The sequence below is a fragment of the Hetaerina americana genome, unplaced genomic scaffold (assembly GCF_022747635.1).
Source record: "Hetaerina americana unplaced genomic scaffold, ioHetAmer1.1.p SCAF_3, whole genome shotgun sequence".
NCBI lineage: Eukaryota > Metazoa > Arthropoda > Insecta > Odonata > Calopterygidae > Hetaerina > Hetaerina americana.
The window spans coordinates 29,136,071-29,154,041 of NW_027286874.1; the positions used below are offsets into that span (position 1 = coordinate 29,136,071).

The 17,971-nt window shown below is 35.1% G+C and overlaps 1 protein-coding gene across 2 annotated transcripts in view; it reads left to right on the forward strand.

Moving 5' to 3' along the window:
* Positions 1–17,971, forward strand: part of eIF4B (eukaryotic translation initiation factor 4B) — a 30,479-nt gene that overhangs the window by 1,175 nt on the left and 11,333 nt on the right. For both annotated transcript variants that reach the window (XM_071588755.1, XM_071588756.1), the window contains exons 4-6: positions 1,585–1,704; positions 7,576–7,768; positions 16,308–16,727. In XM_071588755.1, coding sequence (XP_071444856.1) covers positions 1,585–1,704; positions 7,576–7,768; positions 16,308–16,727 — 733 coding nt within the window. The remainder of the gene's footprint in view (positions 1–1,584; positions 1,705–7,575; positions 7,769–16,307; positions 16,728–17,971) is intronic.

Consider the following 17,971-nt stretch of genomic DNA (forward strand, 5'->3'; position numbering starts at 1 on the left):
TTCTAAAATGCATATTCATTTTCTTGCCTGCTCCCATATCATTTTCCCTCGCCTCATTGCAATTTTCCTCGTCACGCAACAGTCTATGTCATCTTACGTCATTCACTCATATGAACTCTTTAATTCGCCTTTTCTGTGCTTGAAATTTCCTCTGCAGGTATCTCTTTTTCTTGTGTATTCCTTTATTGAGATATATTATCTCCTTATCTTTCGGCGAGTACATTTCTTAAGATTCAAAGATCAGGTCTGAAAACAAAAAAATTGTATTCATGAAGTTTTCTCGGTTACTTAAGTTTTCATATGTATGTATAATTTAAAAAAGTCAATCATCTGCAATTCACTGAATAAGCTCACTCCACTCCTACCCTTGCAGTCTCAAGACTCTTCTTGGGGTGTAAATTACAAGGCACGAATAATAATGGGTAACCTGTATTCTACTGCATAGCATATAACTTCCTAATTCATTTCTCTGTTGGTTACCCTCACATTTATAGCCTGATTCTTGTATAGGTTTCTAATATGGCATCGATCACTCCAGTTAACTCATATAAATTCAATACTTCCATTTAAATTTCTCGCTGTTGTTAAAATTGCCTTCTCAAAATTCATGTAGCAGATGAAGATGTGTTACATAAATTTCTTAATCAGTACTATACTAAGATGTCTTGTGTTTTCCTCCCTTTTTTAAATTGCAACTGAATTTATCTTATCTATTAATTTGCTTCTTTATCCGGCATTTTGTTGATAAGTATTAGTATGTACTAATATTGTCACACGTAAAATTAAGCTTATACTTAGAGCCCTCACAAGTTATATCTTTTTTGGAAAGTAATTGGTGTTAACTTAATAGGTTCTGATGGAACTCATTCCTTAAAAATTTGTTTAAGCATATGAGTGTTTGGTATTGTTATTTACTGTTTCAATGCTTTATTTTCTTTAATTTCCCATTCGCTTTCTATCATGCTCATATTCCATCTTCTAATACAAAAATGGATTTGTATTTGGATGCTAGTAAAATCAATGCTACCAGATGATCCTCGCCCGCATCATGCCCACTTATAGTGTATAGGATTACAGAAATAGTATATTTACCAGGAAGTTCTTAAATCTATCTTTCCAAGTTCCTGTAATATCTTCTTGGTTCCATCAATATCTTTTCTACTTTATCTCATCTCCAATAATGCATATTTTCTTCCTGTTAACTTGCCAGCTATTCTTTCAATTTTTTAATTGAATATCCAATCTTACTTTTCTCTGAAATCTTATTTTTCCCTGTCATTATAATTCGAATTCATGAGTTTTGCATAAAATTATGGTGAGGGCCAGTTTCTTTCCCTGAGCCAGTTATGGTTGCCCAGGAAGATCTGGTACCCAAAAAATCACATTAATTGGGTGGCGCTGCAGGTGCCCAGAGAGGCTTGCCCGGGAATCGAACCCGGGACCCTCTGGTCAGTAGTCCAACGCTCTATCCCATCGACTACCCCAACCCACATATATATATATATATATATATATATAAATTTATTTTTAGTTTGTTAGCGTGTAGCATTTAATAATGCTTAAATTACACATTTTATGTTTCAGATCAAGAATCTCCGGTTGCCTAGGGATGAAGGCCGTGAAGGTTCTAAGCTGAAAGGATTTGGTTATGTTGAATTTGAAGATCGGGAAAGCTTGAAAGAGGCTTTACACTTTGCTAACAGGGTAATTTTATTTTTTTTAATAACCAAAATGCATGATTTTTAGAATTTAGAATTATAATTAGATGGCTTGGAAAATTTATGGAAAATGGTAGAAATGATTTAAAATTGACAAATTTTAATACACAGTCCCTCTTCATAGCTTTTCTACTTCCCATGTGGGTATATTTCTCATTTTTCATGCAGCATTTTGTCTTCAAATTAACAGCAAATGAGTTGCATTGGTAAACAGCTTTACCATCTATATATGATCTCTAGATTATTGAGTTTATCACATTATATTGCATTATTCTTTTATATATTGGCCCCTCCTGTAGTTTTTGTTTCAACTTGGCAAGCATGTTTTTTATGCATGCATTCTTAACAGGAATTGCAATGAGTAAGGACAACTGCCATCACAATTCGACAATGCCACCACATCAGACCTGATAGTACTTCATTTTTTACCCTTCATTTGGTTCATTGGATTGAAAATTCAATAATTTTGAAAATAAATTGTTACAATTATCAAATTTTCAAAAGAACAAATTATATCTTGTTTCAATCTAAGATTTTTGGTAGATTTTACATACAATGCATGGTGTTATTTCAAAAAGAGAGGGCCTACAACAGACAGATGCCTCTCTATGGTTGTGGTTAACTCTGCTTGTTGCAGGATAAGTGGAAAATCCTTATATTCCATTCTGCAGGCACATTCTGCCTTGTTATGAAGATATTGAAGATAGTAGTGTGATGTTTCATAAGTGTACTCCCAATTTTTTAAAATCTGTTATGGCCTACACATTTTTATCTCTGCTGTTACCATTTGAATGACTAAAGGAAGGGACAGCATTATTACGTAATGGTAGCTAATAATATCGCTCAGGTATATGAAAAGGTTTCTTTTTTATTATGCTGGGTAACATGAAGTAATAGTTTTGAAAACATCTCCTCTTGCAGCTTCTTCTTAGATTCATAAAAATCTTTTTCCTTTATGGATGGATTCACCCAGTTAAGGAGAGAGAGTGTGCCAACAAAAATTGGTTTTCTATGTGAATCATTTACAAAAGTGCCAACAATACCGTGAAAAAAACACCTATGAACAATGTTCTGTACATTTTTCATGGGAAATGTGATGAATTATGCAGAGAATGAGAATATTTGAATAAGTAAAAGAAGAGGCTTCAAAAAGTACATCTCAGTTGTAACATAAATAGGTCTCAGATCTCTCGATCTATATAAATGGTTTTTTGTGATGGAACTATTAGAACATGGAAAATGGATTTGGTGGATTTTAGTATAAATCTATTAATCAATACTTACTAAAGATGTGAAATATGAAATTCTGTGCTACTGAACATGTCCAAGGCACCAGAAAATGTTAATTCCATTTCAATATTGGTGTAATTTTAGCTTGAAATACTTCCTCGGTGAGTGAGTATGGAGACAGAAAAAGTCTTAATATTTAAATGAGGATTGAAATATGTTGAACCTTATTAACAAAAGAAATAGTTCAGATTTTCACAATGTTGACCCTCACAGTATCTGAATAGAATTTTCTTTCTAGTTCAGCAATTTAAAAGTATTAATCATATGCAGACTACTTTCAAAATTCTGATGGATTTAACATTAAACCACATTCAATTCAACTGATATGTCATCAAAGAGCCTAATGTGTGATGATGCTGAATCTACATTTAAGTTATCGGACCAAATTGGCTGGTGTACATTCATTGGAAACAAAATTCCTTCTCTTTAATGTAAAAATACAGAAAAATATTAAAATTGTTAATGGATGAATGCATTAAAAGAATGATGAATAATATTATGCAAACATTGTATGCATTAGTTACTTGGCCTATTTATCCATGAGTATTGTCTGAATATTTTCAAGGAATATTCTTTTGGAAGCACTGAAAAACAATGATAATGAGATTCAAGGAACTGGGGACTCTTGCTTGTAATAGTCATTAGTTGTTGTATTCATTGTGTGGACACATCGTGCATCTTCTGTCACTTACCACTTTTTCTCTTTTACATAAACACATGCTTTTGTATATAATTGCGCACATACTATAAACACCATAATTAACCCAAAGGTTGGCTTGATAGTGAGGATAGAGGTTACACAATACTAAGTTCAATGGCATGTGAAATACGTTAGGGTATGGGGTTTATTTCCTCTCCCTTTGTCGCCTATAGTTTCCAAGGAAGATTTGATACCTGTAAAATCACGCTGCTTGAGTGAATTTCAGAGTGCCAAAGGGTGTCATCTGGAATTAAATCTGTTGTTGTAGTATAGCGCTCTACTGACTGGGCTACCACACTACTATATACACTTATAGGATGAAGAAAAGGATTGGTAACGTACAAAGTTAGTGGGAAAGATGAAAGGAAGGAGATTCCAAAGAGCAGGAAAGGTCCCAAACTGGAAATGGAACCACAGACATTGTTTGCTGGACCAATGCACTGACCAGTGTAACATCCAGAACCTCTAATCTCCCCTGGAATCTGGCTGGGTTCAAGCAATCAATATATCCAGTTACCTGGCCTAGAGATGGCACTTGGGTTTTTTCACCCTCTACCAGAGAGGAAGAGAAAAGGATAATACAAGCAAACATACATCATGACAAAGAGTAATTGCAGTGCGTATAAAGGCATGCATAACCAGATGAGGCCTCTGTGTGTTTGTTTGTTCCCTAGATGTGTGTGTTACCCTATGTTGGGCAATCCAGCAGTAGACTTCTTAAGGTAATGAGACATTACTATCACCTAGAATGTGGACATGGAAGGAAGTAGTCAGTGAGTGGGGAAGGGCATACTAGTACATATTGGTCTTAATTCTTCTTATGACTGTTCAACCTCTGCCCATTCATGTGAAATAAAGATTTATTTTTTATATTCCTTGGGCTCTACTACAATGATGTGTTGCTCATAAAATACATAATTTTCAACAAACACTTTCCTATGTTATTAATTTTTCCAAAAAAGCTACTGAAACCTTGTAATGATTAGGGTGGATGGGAAAATGTAAACTATTAATGCTGCATTAAATTTAAGATCCTTTTCATTGTTAAGATAATTCATCAGTAGCAATTAATATGTACCAAAATACATTAGCTGAGCTCTTGCCATAAATGAGGTTTTAATAAATGAGATGATGTATACTCCAGAAACAAACAGTACTACTAATAAGTAATTGGCAGTTGCCATTTACATGGAGCCACTAATTAGAAATTAGTTTCACTTAATCATTGATGACGTTGACTTTGCTTTGTCTTCATGTCCATTTCTGTAGAATATCATATCTTGCTCCTTTAGTTATTTCAAAGTCAATTTTGTTCTTGAAATGGAAACTATGAAGAAGGCTATAGGACTATGAAGGAAGGATATAGGGGATTAAGAAGGATGAAGTGATGAATTTTTAGCATCTGTAGTCAGAACACGGTAGAATAATTGAGGTGATTAATGAAGTAAAGGCTTCCAATGAGTGAATCTGAGTACAAAGATCCTCATGATATTCCTCCCCAAATAAGCGTTAACTGCCTGATTTATCATTTACATTTTTGCAGGCATTCCAGTCACCTTCTTCAGATCAAAAGTGGTATATTTTTGCATGACCTAAGTCTGTCTCTTTGTTAGTTGAGTGCACCCAGATTGATTTCTCTTCTTTGAAAATCCACTTCCATACATAAGAAGAGAGCAAAGAGCCATAATCCAACTTGATATTTGGGTCTTTTATGAATTCAATCACCTCTCGTATCATGCTAGGAAAGTAATGATTTCCTGCTTTCTTTTCCAAGGATTTCACTCTGCAATAAGTTCATGATCTTCATGGGTGATATTGTAACTGGCTCACTCCATACAAGCTTGGTAGTGGCTGACTAGTATTACTTTCTATTTTTGATAGGCCATTAGATTTTGACTGAAATGTTATCAGCATTCTAGGGGGCAATGAAAAACCTCTGCCTTCGTGATTTGAAATCAGCCAAAATAATATGTTAAATTAAAATCCTTGAAGTCGTCAGGGAAGTCTCTTGTAAATTGCAAAAACATGATTGAATCGAAAATAGCTGAGGTAGTTGATTGATCATTAGATACCTTATTAAATCCATAGTTCTCTATGAATATTCTATGCATTAAATACATTGCTGATTTCCTCTTTAGTAGGATTACTTCCGTTATTCTTGATATACATTCCTATAGAATAATTACATTACCATTGTAATGCAAAATTTGGAAAATTTGATTTATGGTATAAACACATTCTATTTAATTACTTCTTTTAAGAAAAACCAGGATGAAAAGTACCCATTTAGGTGAACCCTTTCAGTGTGACCTGGCTCTTTGTCTGCAATCACTTCCTGAATTTTAGAGTGGTAGACTTAAAGCAGCTTCTCTCAGGCCTGGGTACCAGCATGTATTGTATTCATGATACCAATCAATACCAGTCGTCTAGTATATATTTACATTTTAGGATATTTTTTCTTTCCATGGAAACAAAGTCCCTTGTCATGACAGAACCCTGTAGTGAAATTGATTTTTATATTCAATAAATAACCTTCAAATATAGCATCTCAGTTTTATGACCTGGGCCCTCACAGTCATAAATGCATGTTTAACTGTGTCTTGTGGTGGTTATGATTAAGCAATGCATGTATTTGTAATAAATGCATGAAAATGAAATTATGATTTAAAAATTAACTTAACTATCCTGTGAATGAATGACAGGCCACATCTGATCATCTAGATAAAATTTTAAAGTCATTTTTACCACCATGGGGAAAGTGATGGTAACTTACTCAGAGTTACCTGAAGAGAGTAAATCCTATATGGGAATGATCAATAGTGCATTGTGATTTCTTAACCCTAGCATTCTATCATTACTTACGAAGTACCATAATGCAATATTCTTGAAATAACAAATTGCTGTCTGAATAAAAAAACTTATCTATCATATCCAACTTGTGGTAATGATTAAACAAATGTTATTTCTGTGTAAATACTTCAAAAATTAACTGATATTCATTTTGTGAATGTTTTATGGAAATTATTTGTTAATAATTAATTGAATAATCAATTAAGTAATTAATTAGGAAAATAATAGTTTGTTAAAAAAACTTGGTTTATCCTATAGTCTATGTTGGTATTCTTTATATTAATTATGTATTTGAGTCAGTATTTAAAGGTTTACTCAAGGTTGAGATAACCTGTATTCTTTTTCCCAATGCATCTATGTACAAATTATTTTGATAGGGTGCCAATTTTAGCTTCATTTTATCCCTACTTGAAATAGACCTCATTGTAATCATGGCATGGTATTCGATATATCCTGTATGCACTTGCAAAGAATATGGTGATACCAATCTTTTTATTGCATTGAATTTTGTTTTTATTTTAATTTTTGTGTGCATAGTGTGGGACTTCCCAAAGGGGTCCAGATCCATTAGTTTTGAGAAGTTTTTAGTACTTGTTTTGCTACGTTAATTTCATCCTTGTGATGATGTTGGCATGGTAATTTTAAGGTGATCAAGCTAAGAGCAGAGATATTTCATAGTGATGTGTATGAGCCATGGCATGGCTGAAATATGAAACTATTTTTGTTTTCATATTTTCTTCATGATCACATGTGACTCAAGAAAATGCTTACAAATGGGTGATCATTGCGTTTTGTCGGCTTATCTGTAACTTTTTACACTTCTTATTATGCAATATCACATGAAGCACTTGGGAGGGAATTATGTGTTTCAGTATGTACTGCTGTGGTAAAAACCACTCAGCTGCTGATAAAAAGGCTAGGGTAATGACATACATTCCTTAGACGCTTGAGTGACCAAGTTTGTTGAATGAAGGAATAATTCTAATGTTGGAACATATTTTGTATGGATTTTTTCAGGATATGAAAGGTAGATTAGTTGGTGTGGAAGTGGCAGATGGAGGTGACGACCGACGCCGAGGAGGGATGGGCCGTGACATGAGGCGTGGGGGCATGGGCCGTGATTTGGATGGTCCTGACCGAACTCTAGGCGATTGGCGCTCAGGGCCAAGAGATGATGATAGGGAGGCTGATAGAGATCGAGGAGGCTTCGGTAAGTTACTGATTTCAAGAATATACACTAACAGTTAAATGGTAATTTCTGTTTAAATGTTAAGAAAAAAATTGGCTTTAAGTGCTTGCTCAATGTTGGTTTTTGCATAGGCATGTAATTTTGATAGTATTGACTAGTTTAGCAGATGGCCGTTAGGAAAGTATATGATGCAAAAATTTTCAGCCAAGCCTAATTTTTCTTAGCCCTTTTCATTTCTATTTTAACTTTCATGGTAAGATTTTTCTCTCGAGAGAACCTATCATCAGTTGTGTCGAAGTTAAGGTCATACCTTTTCTGCTGGTCTATATTTCAATTTTAAAACAAAACCCTGCAAAAACAGATTGTGTAGAGTGAGGCATATTTTCACATATTATATATTTAGATAGTTTTTCTCTCTTTTATATGGCTTAACACTATCTTAAGCTATTGGCTTAGGGTAAACTTGGAGAAAGATGTAAGGTAAATCTTCTTTTCGGTTTCAGTTAGGTTCTGGTTTTTGTATTTATTTTGATAATGATAAAAATTTTACTAGTAAACACAATAGAGATTCATCTAACTAACATACATGTTTTGATCTGAATACAAAAATAATGCTAATACCTGTAATTAAAATATTCTTAGTACAATGGTCAGTTCTGTTGGATTCAAACCTATGTGCTTAGAAGTTGCAGACTAGAATATTTTTCCCCTAATGATAGGTTGGCAAACTAATTCTTGTTCCAAAATATTTTAATAAATCAAAAGAAAATTTGTTTGATGCATAAATACAATAGGTGAACGTGTAAAACATCCAAAGAAAAACAAACAAAATTAAAAAATTCAACTTTTAAAGGAAAGAGTTAGCAAAATGCAGAGGAGGAGACATTTTCAAGGGATGCCCAGCAAACAGTAGATTCTTGGAATCACATTTTTGAAGGTATCCCTAAAATTCTGAGCATACTTCCCGATAAATAATTCAAAACAGGGTTTGTCATCAACGGCATCACAGTTGTAGTGTGGATTGCATAACTTAGGGGTGGTGAATTTATTACATTGTACTTGTAGTGATAACATATCCCATAAGCTTTTACCTCTTCAATTATCTGAAATTGCATGTAAATACTGTAGAACCCCTGATTTGTACTTTTTTAGGGACCTCAGAAAAAATTGTAAATTGTGGGAAAATGCAAATTGAGGGAAAAAAAGAATTTTCTCTTTTGCATGCTTATTTACTCGAATAAAGGTTCAGATAAAAAACGGAAAAACCAAAAAAGAACGGGATTATTATTTATCTCTTAAACTATAGCTCTCATTTAATTATGTATGGTAAATGAAAATAAATTGTACATAAAACATCATGTATGCAAAAAATATGTAAAATATTATTCCTTATCAGGACATAAAATGATATGTTATGACTTCAACATATCACTCAAAATCAATAAATGTTGAACGAAAAACTTCATGAAATGCAATTTACAGGTACTAGTGGACCATGCATATAAGTAGTATAATGTATCATTCTGAATACTGAAAGAAATTATTGTAAGCATAAGGAATAGTAAATAAGGCAGTCATTTTTCTAATTTGTTATTAGGAACCATTGAAACTAATGGTTAACGTAATCATTTTAAAAGAATTCATTATTTCAACTGTTAAGACTTCTTCTGCCTATTGATGTTATGCCCTTCATTTTTAATTTCCCAGGGCACGTCAAGAATATGCTTGCTACCATTACCCCCTGATAAGTTATTTCTTATAGTGTGAATAGCATACACTGTGTCTATGAAGGTAAAGGAATCTCTTCATCAACACCTTCATCCGAATGTCATCAACACTACCTCTTTAGTACACAAGAATGTAATTTGTTACTCTCCGAGAATGTATATTTTGCCTGAAGAAGATTCCAGTCATTCTGTATGGTATCATCATCACGAATAACTTCAACAGGAATTTCTTCATAGCAATCAACTTCAAGTCCTGCCTTTCTAAAGCAGTTCTATATTGTAAATTCCTCAACTTGCTTCCAAGACCATGATATGAAGTGTAAGGCATTATAATCCCATCACAATCATGCAGAAGTATCAATTTCTATACTATCGATCTTTGATGTTGCACCTGAAATGAGTGAATTATACCTATATCTAGTGGTTGGAGCTTACTAGTATAATTTGCAGGAAAACATTAACTGTGCATTTAGTGAAAGGGCTGGACTGATCAATGAACAGCAGAATATTCCCATTCTGGGACCTCATTTTAACACCCAGAGCCTTAAGCTGATCATGATGGTTCTGATGACATCCAATCTATTGAATTTGCTGTGTATCTAGTGGGCAGTGTTCTTAAATGTTTGAAGCACCTCAGTCTCTGATTTATCAACCACTAGTAGCTGAAGCTTCTTACTTTCAACTGCATTTGTGACTAATAAGACCGTAAAAGACGCTAACCCATCTGCATTGAAAACATCTTTTGGGCTATAGCCTTCAGGAAGTTAATTAAATTCAGACACCTTCCACCAAGTTGCAGGTTCAACAACAAAACTCCTACTTTCACCACTCACTGTCTTTTTTGCAAGATTGTACCTATTTTTAACCCTATGCAACTAACCATTGGATGCTGTGAAGTCTTTGCTTCCCAATTTTGTTGAGAATGTGCAATGCTTTTTCTCTTATGATGATGGCATTCACAGTAATATTTGAAAATCTAGCCCTTACTCTTTTGTACTCTACTTCTACTCTTTCACAAATTATAATTTGTCATGCTTGGAATTGTTGAACTATTGTCTTTACTTTTTCTTTTCTAACTTTTTAGGCAAATGTCCATACTAGTTTGCTTATTTCAGATTCAAAATGTGATTTTTCACTGTTATAAGTGGTATAGAGGCTGGCAATCATAGACGTTTTGCCTGATCAATTTGGATCCATCATGAGAATCAACTTGTTCCAAAATAACGCACAGAGAAAGAATCAGACTTGGTATTTCCACAGGAAAAAATTAATTGTCTACTAATTTTGCTACACTGTAGCATCATCTGCACTAACAAGTGTAGCAAAACTAGTTGACACAATAAATTCTTTCCTGTGGAAACGCTAAGTCTGATTCTTTCTTTGTGCATACAAATGGATTTCCACGAAGTATTGGCCTCAATCATCTCTCAGAAAAATTGTTTCAAATTTCAATTTTATCCTGAATGAATGTTCTTTTTTTACCTTATCTTTCGACTGTCAGGCAGGTGGAGATTAACTTCCCCTATTAATTAAGAAAAAATAAATATAAAGTAAATGAGAATCTAAGCTACATCACTGTGAAGCTTGTGCATTCAGTTGTCAAGTGTGAAAATTTTGTGAGGAAAATGAAGTTATTTTTGAATCAGTGTAGTTTACTGGTGACAAAGCAAGTTTTGATACTTATTACTATTCAGGAGAGCCCATCACTGTTATAATTGTTGCGTGAAGGGAGTGCTAATGATGCCATTTGTCGACCTATATTTCTTGGATCTTTCATGCTTCACCATGTTTGGGTCAGAAATCAATTTCATTCCTCATAATTTCAACTTATTTGCGAAATGAATCAGCAGCTACAGGTGTTCTTGCAATGTATAAATTACGTAGTTAACTCCTAGTCATCCAATGTATGCATTTCATAGAACTTTTACTTACAATAGTAATTAGTACATGATAAAAATTTTGTAAAATGTGAGAAACGTTAATTCCTATAGTGCTATAATGGGTTTGACTGTACTTCCTCAAAACTCAAGTTTTGAAATATAATCAATCCATGATTTAACTCCTTCCACTTCAATTTATTTTCTGAATATCAAGCCCCTATCCTCTATTTATTTTTTCTGTGGCCCTTTTTAAATGGAATATAGGTAATGAAATGATATTTTGTAGCTTGTAATTATCATAGAACAGTGAAATAAAAAGTAACTGTTTTTTCATATTGTCAAGTATCTTGTTGAATACTTTATTTTTTATCAAGACATTTTTCTAATAAACTATTCCTGCAATAATAATTATATTATATATTAACAAAAAAGAAAATTACATGTATGTCACTGAAAAATCTATACATGAAGTTAAAAATTGGGAAATATCCACGTTTAAAGGGAGACAACATTCAATTGTTCCCGGCTCAACCTTGTGGAAATTCATTTTAATTAAATGAAGAATAGAATGTATCTTTCCACTGTCCTTCATTTACGTACAACGGGTTTCAATGCTCAAGTGTCATCATCAGGTACAAATCAAACAAGTCGCAGTCCATTTATATACCATTCATGAGGGAGAGGAGGGGTGGGTGAGAGAGGGGGGGAGAAGGAGGCGATAGAAGATTGAGTTGCGATCGGCGTTGATGGGGAGGGGTGTTAAATGTCAGGACAGGTGCTTGGCTGGTTTACAGTGGGGTGGGGGGGGTTTGTCGGGTCTATCTGTGAGGGAAAGGGGTACTTCCAGGATTGGGGAGAGGTATTCAAACAATAAATCATTAACCAAATGACCTGTTTTTAAATTAGGAAGAATTTAACAATAAGATTTCGAGCTCTTCCCACTTGTCCATCCTCAATGGGGCTTGGCCCGATCAGCCGTGTGTCATGCCCGGCAGCAGGGGAGGCAAGGCTTCCGTGTTTGTCATCCCACAAAACCCTTGCAAGGGAAAATTGACAGCAGCAGGACAGAAGATGCCGCAGAAGAAAACCAAATTTATTAGAACCGGAACTTGGAATGTGAGAACAGGAAAATTAGAGAATATTAAGCAAGAGATGGGCAGAGGAAATATAGATATTTTAGGTCTATGTGAGATGGAAGGATAGCGGGGATTACTGGAGGGATAATTATAGAATAATATATAGCAGCGGGGATGAGAGCCAACAAGGGGTTGCCCTAGTATTAAATAAAGAGGTTGGAAGAAGCGTAGTCAACATAGAACAGGCAGCAGATAGAATATTACTAGTGGAGATATAAGCAGAACCGACGAACTTGGTTATTATTCAGGTGTACATGCCACCAAGCAACCATACGGAGGAAGAGGCCGATAGGATATACGATCAGTTAGATGACATAATCGCATTGAAATGCGATGGTAGGCGAAGGGAAAGATGGTGATGAGGTGGGGGACTATGGTTTAGGCATGAGAAATGGCTGCGGGGAGAAAGCAATTGAATTCTGCAGGAGACAGGGGTTAGTCATCATCAACACATGGTTTAGACACCACAAAAGGCACAAGTATACATGGAAAATGCCAGGTGACTCAGAAAGGTATCAGTTAGATTATATTCTGTTTAGACACAGGTTTAGGAACAGTGTGATAAATTTGCCTACCTGATGCAGAAATGACGCTTTTACACGAAATTTCAATGAAATGTTTTGTATGTAGAGCATTATCTTTTTCATTCCATACCCATTCTTCCCTGGATGCACTGGCGATAGTAGATGCTTCATCTCCACTGCTTGATTGACATCATGCATGTTTTTGAACTTTTAGTGCGACTTTGCTATCATCACTCTCTGTTTCACTGCAGGTTTCGTTCTCTGCTTCAGTGGGATTTTCGTCATCTAATTCTTCATCATTCAATCATTCATTATCATTCAGTTCAATACTCTCATTGTCACTTACACTTACACAATTTATAATTCTTTTATACATTGAAGGGTATTTTTCACCACATTATATATATAATAAATGTGGGCATAAACCGAAACGACCACCTGTACCACACTCCGTCTAACCACATGAATGATCACATGCAAACTAAGCTTATCATGAAGGAACTGGGTAGCCACCACGAGAAAAGCAGAGAAGATGACTCATCGTGTAATAGGATCACCCTTTTCGAGAAGACAAACTCAGCATATAACACTCGTAGATATAGAAGAGAGTGGGTAGGAAACTCGATACTTTAAGGTGGACACCAATACGAAAACGAAAGATAATATTACAGAAAGATAACTAAACTAACAGTTTGTCAAAAATTCCAAATTGTAACTTCATTTCACGAATAATGCTACCAATAGGATACTGATGAAAAATAATAGCTTACGTCTTTTGAATTTGTAATAAGAATGGAAGAGAATTCAATTTATTCCATGACGATCGGGGCAGTAATTCCTGAGCGAGTGTGATTTCAAATTTGCTGCCCAAAAGTATGATTTTAAAAAGTTGAACAAACCTTCTTCCCGTGAGAACATGGAGAACTACTATTGCTACTTGTATAAAATCATTTTATTACTTCCAATGCATCATATTTCATAAAATATGAGTTCTTTATGTACATTATGGATGTTTTAACATTGTTAAACTTTCAAAATATTTATATTGTTCCCCTAAATAGTGCTAAAATTATGAAAATCTGATGACGAGCTAAAGTCGTCATTGTGCAATTTGGCATTGGAAGTTCATGACAAGCTAGACTCGTAGCTAGACATTTCAGCATAGGTTTGGAGTGTGTCCCATGAATGTGTGAATTTCATTTTTTTAAACTAAAAATTTGTTCTGCGCAATCATTATGTGAAGTGGTTTGGTTTACTCTTTAAGGTGTTAAGCTTAACAAAGTCATATTACATGAATGACATTCTCTCAGCTCAATTCTATGTAGTATAAGGCCTGTTCAAAAAGAGGTGATACTGTTGGATTTAATACTTGATTTTATGAATTATCCTTTAATCATGCTTGTCACCTTCTTCTTTGTACAACCCTCGGCTACGAGCACAACCATCCCAGATTTTGTTACTGCTTTGAATGCCACCTGGAACACTTCTTCCAGAATAGCCTTTATGTCTGCAGTACAATTTTGTTAAATGTCTTCCATAGTTTCAAATTTGTGTCCTCTCAAGGTGGATTTCAACTTAGGATATTGGAAAAAGTCCACTGGAGCAAGATCCAGATATTAGGGGTGCCTGGTGGATCTCTGGTTTGCTATTTTTGTTCAAAAACTGAGTAGCAATCAATGATATGTCCCCTGTTTTGTTGTCGTGATGAAAGTACCGAGACTTGTTTTTCTGTATTTGTGGTCTCTCCCGCAACATGACATGTTTTGACCTTCTCATAACCTCTGTATAGTGCTGCCCATACACTGTTTGCCCCGGGGGACATATCCATAATGAATAATCCCTTCCCAATCAAAGAAACTTTCACTTTCGATTGTGACATCCAAGCTTTTTTGGGTCGTGTGGAAGATGACTCCTTTCACTCTTAAGACTGGACTTGGTTTCTATATTGTAACCACAAACCCTGCTTTTCTCATCTCTAAAAATTATTCTTAAGAAGTTTTTGTTGTTGTTTGAATGATCGAGCAGTTCTTGGCTGATGTCTACATGTTTTTGCCTCTGTTAATCCGTTAACACTCATGGTACAAATTTCTGCTGCATGCCCAAAAATTCAGTCAAAATGGTGAAACAAAATCCAACACTAGTTTCAACTCCATTGACAATCTCCCTCTCAGTTAACCTATGGTTTGCACACCCTAAATCATTCACACTGTTGACTTTGATGGTCATCCAATTCTTGGATTTTCATTGTTTGATGTTTGTCCAGACTGGAAGTGGTAGTACCAAGGAAAACACTGCCCAACTCATAGCTTCATAGCCGAATGCCTCTTGAATCATTACATAAGTTTCAGTTGCACTTTTCCTGTGATTAAAACAAAATTCATTGTACACGTGCTGCTTCTTCAATACCTTCATTCTCTCCAGCGCTAGAATTTGTAGAGCAAGCATGTGCAAGCTCAGACAAGAATCACTGCTGTGGGGAGACAAGTCGAGATAAGGCCACAAGTAAGGCTGTGTTTTACTTCTAATGGACAACACTTGAAGGTAATGCCTCACTGATTGTGATCCATCGAGCAGTTGGTGTGTTAAAAGACCAGTCTCCTCTTTTTTATTGTATCCACCTTTTCTATGCTTAGGTCATGTTTTAAAACTTAAATAATATGTCCGTATGTTTGCTTTTTCCATTTTAACTACATATTTAAATCATTTTTCAACACTATATACTTAACATAACATTGTTTTAAGTAATTTTGACCTTATTAAATGGAAATCTTTTTACATAGTTTTTTTATATGATGCCCCTGAATTGCCTAATTATGTGCCGAGGATGGTAAGTTTGGTCTTTTGTTGCGCATGCAAAAAAGATTAACCAAAGCATACTAACCATAAGTGTTAACATTGGTTTGGACTCGAACTTAAAGAAATTGAAATGCTAATAAGGAAATCGTGCTACCTGGGAACTTCCTAATAATAGTTCAATGTTTAAAAAAATTGCTATCATCATCGTGTAGTATGCAGTCCAATGGGTAGAGCTCCAGGTTACTTGCTGTAGGATCTAGGTTCGATGTGGGTAATGGCTCAGGGCAGCCTCAGTTTCAACTGTGTCATTTCTCTGGTACCAGTTTTTCCTAGGATAATCACAGGTGACATCAAAAGAAACTGGCTTCATCATCCTGATGTGTGACTTACTCATGTCGTTAGGTTTAATATCAGGTGAGCTCTACCCTCGCCTATCAGATCAACTTTACGGTTGATAATTGTAGTTCTCTTATTAATAGCTTTTGGTTTTTTTTCAGGTTTCAGGGACAGGGGAATGGACCGGGGATCGGACAGAGGAGGACCAGGTGGCCGTCGTGAATTTGGAGCTGGGTTCTGGGACCGGGATCGGGAAGGTGGGGGTGGTTTCAGGGAAAGAGATGGTATGGGCTTCAGGGATCGCGATGGTGGAGGTTTTCGTGAACGGGACGGAGGTGGGTTCAGAGAAGGTGGGGGAGGAGGCTTCCGTGATCGTGATGGTGGTGGCTTCCGAGAGAGAGACGGGGGTGGTTTTAGGGATCGAGACGGGGGAGGATTTAGGGAAAGGGATGGAGGTGGATTTCAAGAGCGGTGGGGAGGAGACCGTGAGATGTCAAGGAGGGATGGAGATGCTGGCCGTCGTGATATGGGATTCCCTAGAAGAGGCGCTGATGAAAAGGATGATGGTGGTCCTGAAAGAGGTAAATATGTGCCTTTTTATCGCATATGGAACAATTTTTTGTGCATTTAACCTTCAAATTAGTGGTTATGGTATGAATCATTGAAATCAAATGAAATTTTCTTCAATATTCAAAATATGGAAAAGATAGTTAGAGAAACATGAATAACAGGAAAAGAAAGAAATCAATTTGTAACCAGAATAAACTAAGGTATAATGGTTTATGTACTGTCTCACAAATAAAAGCAAAAGTTATTTATAAGGTACACAAAGTAAACACATGATCATGAATTAATGGTGCTAGATAATAAAATTGCTTAGGAACACACATACAGCCTTATAAAATGATGTAATGTTTTTAAATTACTATACTAGCTGATCAAAACATGATTTCTTGAAATGGTTTATGTTATCAATGATTACCCTTTGTATTTTGTATTATATGGCATCAATATTATAGAAAACAAGACACATTAAGGATCACTTAACTAATTCAAAATTTCATGCAAGCATAGCACATTGAATCATATCAAAATTAAGAAAAATGCCCAAGTATGCATTTAAATTATTAACCCTATCATACCTAGCATATTAGGAAAAAATGAGTGAACCATTGAGAATCAATAAAGTAAGTGAAGTTAGATTTTGAGAATTGTGTTCCATTTGTTTAGAGGTATATGAAAATCATAGTGCATGCAGTGCCTTACAATTGGGCCAAGCATTCAAAATAAGCCCAAATAATGACATGTAACTTTATTAATTCATAACAAAATATTTTATAGTTTGTGCAATCCCTTTGATCTTTGTATATTCAAATGGAAAAATTCCACCACATGAAGCCTGGATCTGTTTACCAAAATGTTTTGCCCATTAGCCAAGTCTTTGTATTGTTGGTGATTGGAGGCGCATATGGTTGTTATTATACTTTGAAGGATAATGGATTATTAGTTATATTTGGCTACCACAATATATTATGTATAAGATAGCATAAGTTGGAGTGGACTCTTCGGACTTGGATAATTAATTGAGACTGCTGGACGGTCCTGCTCCATGTGGAAGTGCATCTTAAAGGCAAGTTTCTTCTGTTTGAAGGTGTTTGACAATCCAGACACTCAAGAAGGGTTTAGTCATCAGCAAACATTATACATTCAGCAGATACAATATTTGGTACTCATTATTAGTAGAACTATAATAGGACCAATAATAGGATCTCAGGGTGCATTGATTTACTTGAAGAAAGTTTGATTTGCAGTTATTCACTTCCAT